This window comes from Mauremys reevesii, linkage group 6 (assembly GCF_016161935.1).
Source record: "Mauremys reevesii isolate NIE-2019 linkage group 6, ASM1616193v1, whole genome shotgun sequence".
Lineage (NCBI taxonomy): Eukaryota > Metazoa > Chordata > Testudines > Geoemydidae > Mauremys > Mauremys reevesii.
Window position 1 is genome coordinate 15,656,841 of NC_052628.1, and position 12,419 is coordinate 15,669,259.

Below are 12,419 nucleotides of genomic sequence, written 5' to 3' on the forward strand. Positions count from 1 at the left end.
GTAATGTGTGGGTATGAATGGTGGTGTAGCTGGCTGGTGGTACAGATGTGCCTGGCTGGGGAAGGAGGGAGCAGTGTGCATGGGTGTGTCTGGCTGAGAGGACTGGGGTTCCTGACAGCGGTTGGAAGGGAATTGGGGCTTGGGGCCCTGCCGGGAGGGTTAGCCATGGGGCATTGCCTAGGCTTGGCACTCGGGTCCCTCTCCTTATTGGAAATCCTGGGAGGTGGGTGGGTGCAAGTCCGCCCACATCTAAAGGCCCCTCCCCCAGCCTTGCGGGAGGGACCACTGGACCTGGGAACCAACTGAAAATGGGGGATAATAATGAATAACATGGTCAGGAATGAAGGTCACTCTGGTCTCTGGCAGTGGGCGGGAGGATGCTAGGCTGGCTCAGATACCAGGGCTCAGGCCCCGAGGGTGGTCCTGGACTGGAGTCTGGAAAGAACATGGGTGCATCCAGATGGGTCAAGAGGAAAGCTAAGGCTGGTCCGGCGCACACTGTCAAAGGGTGGAGGAGCTCCGCAATGCTCTTTCTAGGGGAGGTGAGCGCAGCCCGAGTGACTGTGCCAGAAGCCAATGGGAGCTCCGCGGGCTGCGCTGTGACCAAGCTGTAAAGGGACTACAGCAGAAGGGGAAGGATAGGGCCAGGCCTCAAGAGCCAAACCCAGGAATAAACTAGCTGAATGGGGCAGTGTCAGAGTGACACAGGCCAGTCCGGAAATGGTCCTTAAGGGGGAAGTGAGACCACCTGGGAGTGCAAGGGATAGATAAGAGGGCATGGCCTTAGTGGCAGAAGGAGTTTGCGGGGGGCCCTCACAGACAGCGAAAGGGATTTTATCCCCGCCAGGCCTGGGACCCTGAGCACAAGTAGTGCCCCCCCAGCTGTGATGGGGGCAACCCCAAGGGGATTGCCCCATTCTGCCTACACAGAAATCCCCGCCACCGAGGGGGGCTGAGAGGGACTCCCCATCCCCCCACAGAGGGCGTGGTTGGGAGGGCACCCCCCACAGATTGTGACTATGAGGAAGAGGGACTAGCCTACATACACTGAGGGGTTTTGTTGGCATGTGTCCCCCAACATAAGGGGAACGTTAGGTAGTGCCCAGCAGCATTGCTAAGCTGAGGCATTTGAAAATCATGGATCAGGCTGCCTCCACAGTCAGGGATTGGCTTTAAAAACAAAATTGTTTAAAATAAATAAAAACAGGGTCCTTAATTGGCTGCTGGTTTTTGAACCTGCAAGGTTAATTCACCCTCTTTGGGCACCAGCAATATGATGCCATCTTTTACTGCATGGCCCTGTGCTATCTTTCCCCCCCACAGGTCACCCACCTCATTCCAAGCATAGAATGGCTCGTATTTCCTGAATGAACCGTTATTGCATGATAATAAAATAGTGACTGTGTCCCCCAGGCCTTATTTATACTGCACAGTATTCAAATTAATTTCTTCGTGGGCTGATTTATGGTGCTCATGGCTGTAGTATCTAAAGCCATGAGATCAGTGGGAGTTAGGTGCCTATAAACCTTTGAGGATCTGGGCCTGAGTGCTTCACAAACATCAGAAAATAATTTTTTTCAAGTGAGGGAGTGCTATTATCCACCTTTTACAGATGGGGAGCTCAGGCACAATGGAATTAAGTTTTTAAAGTATCAATTTATTTTGGGTACCCTCTTTGAAACATGTAGAACCTGATTTTCTCAGAATACTCAGCATTCTGTAGCACTTTATGTGCTCAAAGAATAGCCTTCAGTGATTTTTTTATTATTATTATTAAAATTTCAGTTGCTACAGTGAATGCTCAGCACGCCTGAAAATCAGGCTTCTGCCTCAAGTTGGGTGCCCAGAAAATAAAGGACACAATTAGTGACTACTTCTGAAAAGTCTGGTTTAAACTAATTGACTGGCATCACATAGGAACACTGCAGGTCACAGCAAACGGCACATGATGCCTACTGCTCTGAGGTGATTAAGAATTCAGCCAGATGCCACTCAGAGGTACTCTGCCTAGATGTGTGCTCAGACAAGGAACTGGAAAAAGGCCCCACCTTTGCAAAGAACCTTTCCATCCAGCTTCCTCCTCCTGAACTGATGTATGGCCAACAGGGCCAGTGCTGGGACTTTGGGAGGAGGTTGATTAGGAAGTGTGAGAGAAACCACTCATCTCCATATGGATCCAGCCCTTGAAACCCCTCCTCCCCTAAGCCCAGCCCCAGGGTCCTTCTCTTCCCCCACCCCAATCCAGCTCCAGGGACCCTTCCTGTTACTCCCCAAACCCAGCTCCATGAACACCTCCTGCACCTCCCCCAAACCCAGCACCAGGGTCACTACGTGTTCCTCCCCCCCCCCAACCCAGCTCCAGGGATCCCTCCTGTTCCTCCCTCCTGCCCCCCCTCTGGTGATCCTTCCTCTTCCTTCCCCTGGCCCACTAAACCCAGCCCTACGGACCCTTCCAGTTCCTACCCCCCGACCCCACGACCCAGATCCGGGGACCCTTCCTCTTCCCTTGCTCCCCACGACCCAGATCCGGGGACCCTTCCTCTTCCCTTGCTCCCCACGACCCAGATCCGGGGACCCTTCCTCTTCCCTTGCTCCCCACGACCCAGATCCGGGGACCCTTCCTCTTCCCTTGCTCCAGATCCGGGGACCCTTCGTCTCCCCTTGGTCCCCACGACCCAGATCCGGGGACCCTTCCTCTTCCCTTGCTCCCCACGACCCAGATCCGGGGACCCTTCCTCTTCCCTTGCTCCCCACGACCCAGATCCGGGGACCTTTCCTCTTCCCTTGCTCCCCACGACCCAGATCCGGGGACCCTTCCTGTTCTTCCCCCGCCCGCTAAAATCCAGCTCAGGGGATTTCTGGCCCCCGAAGGGCTCCGCCTGCCCTTACCCCGCACCGGGTACCGACCCGCTTCCCCCCAGCTCAAGTCCCCAGACCCACTGCTCCGGCTCCGCAGAGCCCTGCCCCTCCTGCAGCAGCAGCCTCAGGCCGGGCCGCTGTAACGACACAAACAGCTCCGCCGGGGCTGCTGACGGTGCGGGGTCCATCGCTGCTAGTAGTGCGCATGCTCCGATTTCCCGCGCATGCCCGTGAAGCCGCTCCCGACAGGACCGCGGCGGGGCTCTTGACTTCTCGCGTGAGCTGCCGCTACCGAGCGCGGGTGGTTTGAATGGCCACAGCGCGCGCACTCCTCCCTCTACCCCCGGCGACTCCTGGTTCCTACGGGCCCCAGCCTCCCGCGGTGAGTCTGAGGGGAGGGAGTCTTGGAGACAGTGGGGCGGGGTGAGAGGGGCCTGGTGAGCAGGCTGGGGAAGTGGCTGGTCCTCAGCATGGCTGGGGGGGGAGGGGGTGAGAGGGGCCTGGTGAGGAAGCGGGGGTCCCTAGGAGCATGGCTCTGGGTGGAGGAGCCCATCTCTGCTCTCCCACCTACCTAGGGAAGGGGCCCAATACAACGGGTCCCTCCCCTCTGCCAGGCACCCACTGTGGTAGCTTTGTACATCCCACCCTTCTCCTTGCCCTACTGTCCTGCTGGACATTGTGGACCTTCCTGCAGACCCAGGGAAGGTCCTTCCCATGGGCTCTGTGCCAGCCTGTCTTGTAAGCCAGTTCCGGACAGGTTGAGGAGGAGGAGGAGAAGGAGGAGGAGGAGGAGGAGGGGGTGGGCTTGGCTAGCAGCAGCTGTGATATAGGACCCAAGTCAGAAGGGTTATGCCTAGGGTGACCAGACAGCGAGTGTGAAAAATCAGGACAGGGGGCGGTGGGTAATAGGAGCCTGTATAAGAAAAAGACCCCAAAATTGGGACTGTCCCTATAAAATCAGGACATCTGGTCACCCTAGTTATGTCGCACACAGGTGTCGACGTTGGTGTACATCACATGCCAAGGGGTTGGAGAAGGTGTAATGTAAAGAGGGAGAAGGGGGTGCTCACAGTTTTACACTGCCCTCCCCCTGTCTCCCTTGTTGCTTTTCCTGCCATTCAAGCTGCACTTCTGGCCCCTCTGTTTTAATCCCTTCTGCCTTCCGCTCACTCACTGAGCTGTAATTTGCACATCAGACAGATGTAAGATAGTAATATGCTTGTCAGGAGCCATGTCTTATGTATGTAGAATACCATATACCCATATGATGTATATTATAGTAGCAGTTTGGCAGTATGTGTTGTAGCTGAAGTTACACATAAGAGCAGCCATACTGGGTCAAGCCAATGATCCATCTAGGCCAGTATCGTGACTTCCAGCAGTGGCCAATGCTAGGTGCTTCAGAGGGAATGAACAGAACAGGTAATCATCAAATGATCCTTTCCCCATCGCCCAGTCCCAGCTTCCAGCAAACAGGCTTGGGACACCATCTCTGCCCATCTTGCCTAATAGCCATTGATGGACCTATCCTCCCTGAATTTATCTAGTTCTTTTTGAACCCTGTCAAGTATCAGTGGGTAGCCGTGTTAGTCTGTATCCACAAAAACAACAAGGAGTCCGGTGGCACCTTAAAGAGTAGCAGATTTATTTGGGCATAAGCTTTTGTGGGTAAACAAACCTCACTTCTTCAGATGCATGAAGACTCTCTATGCATCTGAAGAAGTGAGGTTTTTGCTTATGCCTAAATAATTCTGCTACTCTTTAAGGTGCCACCGGACTCCTTGTTTTTTTGAACCCTGTTATTGTCTTCACAACATCCTCTGGCAAGGAGTTCCACAGGTTGATGGTGAATTGTGTGAAGAAATACTTCACTAGGGCTATTGTTATATTCCTCTATTTCTGTATGTCCGTTGCTTTCTGGAAAGCAGTCTCTTTTGAGGCTGAAGTTATCCATTCTGGGCATCAACCAGTGGGATTTTTTTTGTTTGTTTGGAGCTGTGAAAGTTTGAGCAAAAGCCTTCCAGCAGTTTTTGAGTTAATCAGAGATGAACTGCTAGTGTGAAGCCCTGTTAGTTAGTAAAGTTGTATTTGGGGGGGGGGGCAGCACTGACTGTTATAGTATCAGTAATCCCCGGCCTACTAGCCCCCTAGCTACTGAGTTTTGTCCAGCTCCAAAATATCCTTCCTCTTTCTCCCCAAACACCCCTTTTCCCCCCCCTAAACACCCCTTATATCCCTTCCACAAGGCTCCACCACTGAGCCTGTGTATGCCCCCAACCTCTGGTCCTCTGTAGCTCCCCTCACCCCAAGTCCAATCAGTTGGGTGAGGAGTGGGAAGCACTAAGCAGCCTCAAACTGTTTCCTCCTCCTGCATGCTGCCTCCTTTCTTCCAGGTGAGGGCTGAAAACTGGTGTGGGAACAGTGTCGTCCCCCTGTCTCCCTCAGGCTGGAAGCTGTGGCAGTGATGACTTTCCCTGTCCCTTTAAAATTTTGCTCATGACATCTGTGGTCCTGTAGTGCCATTTACTTCTGTGCTTGCTGATGGCATTTCAGGTTTGGGTTCTTAGCCCTCATTCTGCAGTCAGATCCACGTGTGTGGGGAAGTCTCTTGTCATTAGTGGAGTTCTCTGTGGATCTAATTACAGGATTGGGCATAAGTTAATATCTGAGGCTATGATCTCAAACAGGCACATATTTAACTTTACATATGTGAAAAAGCACCATTGAGGAGTCTGCCTGCATGTCTGTCTGTAGGATCAAAGTCTGTGCTGATATTTGTAATGGAGGTTTTCAATGTAGGAAATATTAGTAGAGGGATTTTAATGTAGAAACAGATTCTGTATTGAAATTTGTGTGTTCCTGCAGAGCTGCTAATTGATGCAAGAAGAAATTGTTAGGCCTCCAAGTTCTATTAACAAAACCCAGGGAACTTGTAAACTATACAACCCCAATAGGTGAGGTTCAAAGAGCATCTAAACTCCTGTAGTAAAGCTGATAAAACTTGCAAGCTCCTTTATGCTTAAAGCAACCCCATCAATTTATATTTCAGATGCAAATGTGACTCCCCCCTCCTCCACTGCTGTTAAAAGTAACATCTAAATCCCTGATCCTCCAAACACTATGCATCTGAATAGTCCCACTGAACTTCCTCACGTGTGTAAGTGCTTGCTGGATCAAAGCCTAAGGCCTGGTATATGCTGCAAAGTTAAGCCAATATAAATTGCCTTTGCCTATTTGTCCATGTCTGTATACTTAAATTTGTCTCTACCTAACATAAGTGAACTGTTACGGCGATGCAGTAAAACCACTTCCCCAAGTGGCATGGAGCTGAAGTCAACCTACTGAGGTTGACGTCGTAGTACAAGTGTGTAGACGCTGTATGACCTGTGTCAACCTGAACAGTCCTCCATCGCCTGTCCTACAATGCCCCATTCCTTGCAACAGTGACCTCTCTGGTCACAATTGTGAACTCTGCTGCCCAGTGGTCCCAGACACCGAAAGGCACCCCACCACACATTTTTTGAAATGCCTTTTCCTGATTGCCCAGCTTGGCAAGCACACTTAGCAGTGCTCCCTTGTTGTGTGCAACTGTGCCAGCTCATGTACAAGAGACACTCCTGACTGGAGCAGGCAAGAAGTATTGGATCTCATGGACCTGTGGGGAGAAGAAGCTGTGCAAGCACAGCTATGAATCAGCAGTAGAAATGTGGCTGTCTACTAACAGATTGCATAGGAAATGCAGGAAAAGGGTATGACAGGTAGCAGCAGCACTGCAGCGTGAAAGTGAAGGAACTATGCCAGGCATACCACAAAGGCAGTGAGTGCAAAATTGCGATGAGGCTGAGCCACAGATTTGCCGCTTTTACAGTGACTTGCATGTCATACTTGGTGGAGACCCAACCAGCACACTGCAGATCACCATGGATGAAACAAGAGACTCGCTGCTGTGAACAGCAAGGAGGAAGAGGATGAGGGGGCAAGACATGGCAGGGAGTTCAAGCCATGCCACAAGTCAGGACCTGTTTGAGACTTTACCACAGTCTACCCAGTTTCCCTAGCCAAATATGGATAACCCTGATGTAGGGGAAGGGACCATGGGTAAATGTATGCATGCATTTTTCCTTAGTGTTTAAATTTAAAGATGGTTCCCATCCCATCCCAAATTTAACCAGACACAGGTATGGACTTGTCACTGTCCTACTCCTACAAGAGGAGGTCGTGGTATAACAAACAGAGGTAGAGTTGGCATCTGGTTTTCATTCCCCTGTTGGGTTAAGTGGGGGACAGGTGTTAGGTAAAAAAGCAAGTCCTTACTCACCTCTCCAGCACCCGAGTTCGTGCGGAGTTGGTATGGGGCTCACAAGTCTGTCAGAGACCAGACAACAATTCGTTGATCAACGGGCTCACACCATCCTTAGCTTACAGAAAAGCTTCGGAGTAAGTGTGGCAAGTTTATTAGGGTTGAGCATCAATATTTATACACAGAAGTAAACAAAGTGATTAACAGATTATAATGGTCATGCATAATCAATCAAGATTCTACAGGATAAAACAGGTTAAAATGTAAATTAGAAAAAACAAAGGGGAGATGGCTACTTAAGGGGAGGGGGGTGTCGTGAGTAGTTCGGAGGTCAGAGCTTTGATTAAAAGTTTCAGACAGAGACATCAAGTCTGAGTTAAGTTTCAGTTCATCAAAAGTTCAGACCCAACATTCCTCCATTTGTAGCTTTGGGATAACTATTTACCAAAAGCCACACCCCATTTTAAGGAGCCAAGGGCTGCTTGGCAATTTCAGCCTGGGCCAACTCGAAGAGAGTAAGGCCTTTGGCTGAAGTAGAAAAAGAATAAACTGACCCACATGAGTTTATGAGGAGGGACACTGAATACAGCAACACAGTATTATAAGGATTACTATGGCCCCAACAAGACCCACCAAGAGTTTTTTAACCCACCCAAATCCAGGCAGCCAATTCCATAAGGCTCCCCACCAATCATAAGGTGGCTGGCCAGAGGAGTAGTTCTTAGCCATTTCCCTTAGATGTTTGGTACGTTGAAAAGTGTCAGGGTAGGTGTCGTTTACAAAAACACAGCATTCTTCATGTATGAGGCGCAAGTTCCTTCTTGGGCTGCTAACATTATGTCTAAAGTCATTCGGTTTGCAAAGCTAACTGGCGCAGCTGGGACATTTCCCAAATCCAGGTGCTCCTCCAGGAACACTGCAGTCTGGGTTGTTAAAAGAACCTGGTGGGGTCCAGTAAACCTCGGCTGGAGGCGTCGCCACGTTTGGCCCAGACGAAGTCCCCTGGTTGGAAGCAGGTGGATCTGTTCTTCTAGTGGCACGGTCTGGGAAAACTTCGAGGCTTTCCAAAGTGCGGAGGCGAGCCTGGCGAGGCTTTCCAAAGTGCGGAGGCGAGCCTGTAGGGAGAGAAACTGGCACGCGGTCATATGATCCTCCCAATAGTGAAACATCAGCACGTGGTAGCGCCCGCCTTTGAAAGGGGTGTCCATAGAGCAGTTCAAAGGGGATAATCCCAATACACGGGTTGGAGGTGAAACAGGACCAAGGGAAGTACCTGAGGCCACTTTAACCCTGTTTCCTGACAGTATTTAGCCAATGTAAGCTTAAGCTCCCTATTCATACGCTCAACTTTCCCGCTAGACTGGGGGTGGTAGGGTGTATGAAAGGAGTGTGAAATGCCCAGTCCTTGTTCTAAACGGCCAAGGACATTACCAGTAAAGTGGGGTCCGCGATCTGAATCAAGTATGAGAGGGATGCCAAAACGGGGTGCAATGTCTTTAAGGAGGATCTTCGCCACTGTGGCAGCAGTACAATTAGCAGTAGGAAAAGCTTCGACCCATGAAGTCAGAGGGCAAACCAAAACAAGGAGGTGCTTTTTTCCAAAAGCCTTTGGCATATTTGCAAAGTCAATTTGAAGATGTTGAAATGGAGCAGCAGGCGGAGGTCTTTTACCCTTAATTTTGTTAAGAGGCGGAGCAGGTTTATTACGCTGACATGTGCTGCATGCTTTCACTATTGACAGGCAGTAGGGTTGAATGCCTGGAGCATACCAAGCGGCGATGGTGTCCACAAGGCGTGCGTGTATCATGGTGCCAGTGAACTGCCACGGGGTATGTGGAGCGAGGAGGCAGGCTCGGCCATCCGGCATAAGCCAGGTCCCTTTGACCAGAGTGGCTCGAGGCTCTCCACGACTGTAGTTCAGCAGCGGGTACTGGTGCGGGGTAAAAGCATACTTGCTATCAGTAAAAATGGTAACGGTCTTACCAGCGGCCAACTGGCAAGCTCGGGCCAGGGCGTAAAGTTGGGCTCCCCAGTTGCCTGGCAGTGAGGCCTCTTGAATGTCCCATTCAGAGGTGACTGCATAACGCTTGCCATCAACATAGAAGGAGCTTCCGTCCGAGAAGAGGATGCAATCAGGGTTGTCCAGTGGCACGTCAAACAGGTTGTTCCTTATCTGTAAGATGCTATGAATTACTTCCACACAGTCGTGCTGATCCTGGAGGACTGGCAGGTCAGGAAGCAAGGTAGCTGGATTAAGGGGCCCACACCTTTTAAAAATTAGGTTAGTGTCTTCTAAGAGTTCGGCCTTTAGCTGCTGCTGACGATGGGAAAGACTTGGGTCGTGCCCAGAAGGGCTGACAAGGCATGAGAGGTCCAGACCGTGGTAAAATGACCCAGGGTCAGGCTCTTTGCCTTTGTGATCAGCAGGGCAGCTGCTGCCAGAGTCCGGGTGCAGGATGGGAGTAAAAAGCAAGCGGGAAATGGTGGGGCCCGCTCAGCTGGGTAAGGACGCCACTAGCAATTCCGCCCCTCTCGTGGACAAAAAGGTGAAAGGGTTTGCTGTAATTGGGGCGGAGAGACATGGAGGAGGCCACACTGTCCTTGAGTAACTGAAAGGCTTGGATTGTGTCTGGGGACCACTGCAAAGGGTCAGGAGCAAGGTTAGCAGTGAGTCGGTGGAGCGGTTTGCTTAACTCCCCACAGGACGTCAACCAAGGCGACAGAAGCCAATTAATCCTAAGAAACCTGTTGTTTCTTGGTGTTTGGCAGAGGGCAGTTTTGGATAGTCTTTATGCGGACTGGGTCCATTTGTCTCCCCTCTGGGGTTAACAGGAAGCCCAGATATCGAACCTTCTGTGAGACTCACTGAATCTTGTTAGGGTCTACCTTGTGGCCTCTGGTGTGTAGGTATAATAAAAGTGCCTTACCATCGATGCGGAGGGCGGCTTCTTTGCGGTTACCTAGTAGGATGTCATCTACGTATAGGACTAACGTGGATCCCTGCGGACTGGCGAAGCCTTCCAAGTCGTGGCGGAGGCATTGGCTGAAAATCGTGGGGCTGTCTCTGTAGCCTTGAGGAAGTCGTTGCCAGACATAACTTTGTCCCTCCCAGGTGAAACCAAAGAGATATTGAGAGTCTGGGTGCACAGGAATGCTGAAAAAGGCTGATTTTAAGTCAATAACAGTGAACCACTCAGCATCCCAGGGGATTTGGCTGATGATAGTAGCTGGATCAGGAACTACTGCATGAAGAGGGACCACATAGTTATTAATAACCCGTAGATCCTGTACAAAGCGCCAACGAATAGGGTCTCCGTCCTTTTTAGGAGGCTTTTTGACAGGCAGTATAGGGGTATTACAGGGAGTGCGCTGAGGGCGGACTAGCTTTGTGCAATGAATCCCTCGACAATGGGCGGATGCCTTCCGGGCTTCCAGCGACAGGGGTATTGGGGGACTGACGGGGGCTAAGGAGGGCTTCACTTGAATCCTTACTGGCTCTGCCGAAAGGAGCAGGCCAACATCAGTGTCAGAAATTCCCCAGAGGGTTGAAGGCAAGTCAGTGAGGTCAGGGGAGAGAGAGGGGGGCGGTTTCCCAATTACCCTGAGCTGGGGCCGAATCTCCTAACACTGTCATCAATAATCCTACCCCTTCAGGAGTGCAGGTTAAAGTAGCCTCAAGCTTACAGAGTAAATCCCGGCCCATCAAAGGGATCGGACAAGCTGGGGAAAAAAGAAAACGGTGAGAAAAACATTTATCAGCATAAATAACATTTAGAGGTAAAGTGAGTCCCAGAGACTGTGGGTTGCCTTCCACCCCAGTTGCAGTTTTAACCTCAGAGGATAGCCAGGAGAGGGGCATGATTTAAAAGAGAAAGTAGCTCCAGTATCAATGAGGAAACAGACAGGCAGTCCCTGGACTGAAAGGGTTAGATGAGGCTCTTTGCTGGGAGGAGAAAGTGAGGAAAGAGCCGGCTAAAGACATTAAGGAAAAAGACCATCACATTGTTTGCCTTCGCCCCTACCGTCATTGAGAAGGCTGAGTTTGCTGCAGCTGCTGCTGTTGCCCGTAGTTGATCCAGACCTGAGGAACGGGCTGGGCTGGTGTGCAGGGGTGTATTCGTCCCTGGTGTAAGTATCTGCGGATGCGACCGGACCCTCTGGGCGTCCCCAGGGGCATTCACGTTTAAAGTGACCGGGCTGTCCGCACTGAAAACAATTTCCTGATGGCTGGGGTTGCCAGGACCCTCTTCCCGAGCACCCTGAAATCCTGCCACGGCCACGGCCTCTGCCTCAAATACCAAAAGCTAAAGCCATCAACGTATATTCTTCCTTTTTCTCTTTCTTTTTACTACTTTCCCTTTCTTTCTCCCATGCAAAATCAGCTACGTCCAACACTGAAGTGACTGACTCACCTCCCCAACCAGGGCGAAACTTTAAGAAATAATCCCTTACAGGGGGTACTGACTGATTCACAAAAAAAACGAAATAAGAGTAGTATGCATCCTGCTGCAGCTGCTTGATCTTTTGCCTAGTAATTACTTCTTCCGAGGTGTGCCCCTCCATTTCCTCCTTATCCCTCTGCAGAGATTCCACTCTGGAGTCCTGCAGATTCCACTCTGCACTCTGGAGAGAGTCCGGAATAGGGGCAGGTGCAGTGGGGACCAACTGACGAGTTAAAACACGCCGTGGTTTACACCCTTCATCGAAATAACATGGAGGTTCACTCGGAAGAATACCTGACTGCCATAATTTTTAAAGATTTCCACAGCTCTGCTGCTGTGTCCCAACAAAACCAGTAACATAACTGTCCCGGATGGTCTTTTTCGATCTGGCTCCTTACTCCTCTTAAGGCAGCCTGTTTGAAAGAGCCATCACCTCATCTCCGGGTCGGCCAATACCACGGTATACCCAGTCCAATTCCTTACACACAGTGTGTACAACTTCCTCCTAGACATTCCTGTCTGTACTGGGAGTTTCCCTTCATTCCATAACTTATTTACAATCCCCAGCGGACTCTCAAGAGGCACGCTAGTCCCTTGACCCATGGTGTCTGACAGGAGCCCTCCAACTGGCGTTTATCCTGCTGTCAGTACACGACCCTCAATATTGAATTGGCTGGGAGAAATCTCCCATGGCGCCTGCCAATTCGTATATGAGTGGTCTGGCCACTGGACAGAGGCACCGCACCAGAAGGAATCCCGGACGAGCCCCCAAATTGTTAGGTAAAAAAGCAAGTCCTTACTCACCTCTCCAGCACCTG

At 50.9% G+C, this 12,419-nt stretch overlaps 1 protein-coding gene across 2 annotated transcripts in view; it reads left to right on the forward strand.

The window, feature by feature from the left end:
* Positions 1 to 3,080: 3,080 nt before the first annotated feature.
* SKA1 (spindle and kinetochore associated complex subunit 1) overlaps positions 3,081 to 12,419 on the forward strand; it is a 50,651-nt gene continuing 41,312 nt past the window's right edge. Inside the window, exon 1 of one of the 2 annotated variants that reach the window (XM_039542887.1) lies at positions 3,081 to 3,241. In XM_039542887.1, the coding sequence (XP_039398821.1) occupies positions 3,170 to 3,241 (72 nt within the window). In that variant the 5' untranslated portion in view covers positions 3,081 to 3,169. The remainder of the gene's footprint in view (positions 3,242 to 12,419) is intronic. The other variant, XM_039542888.1, reaches the window with a different exon arrangement.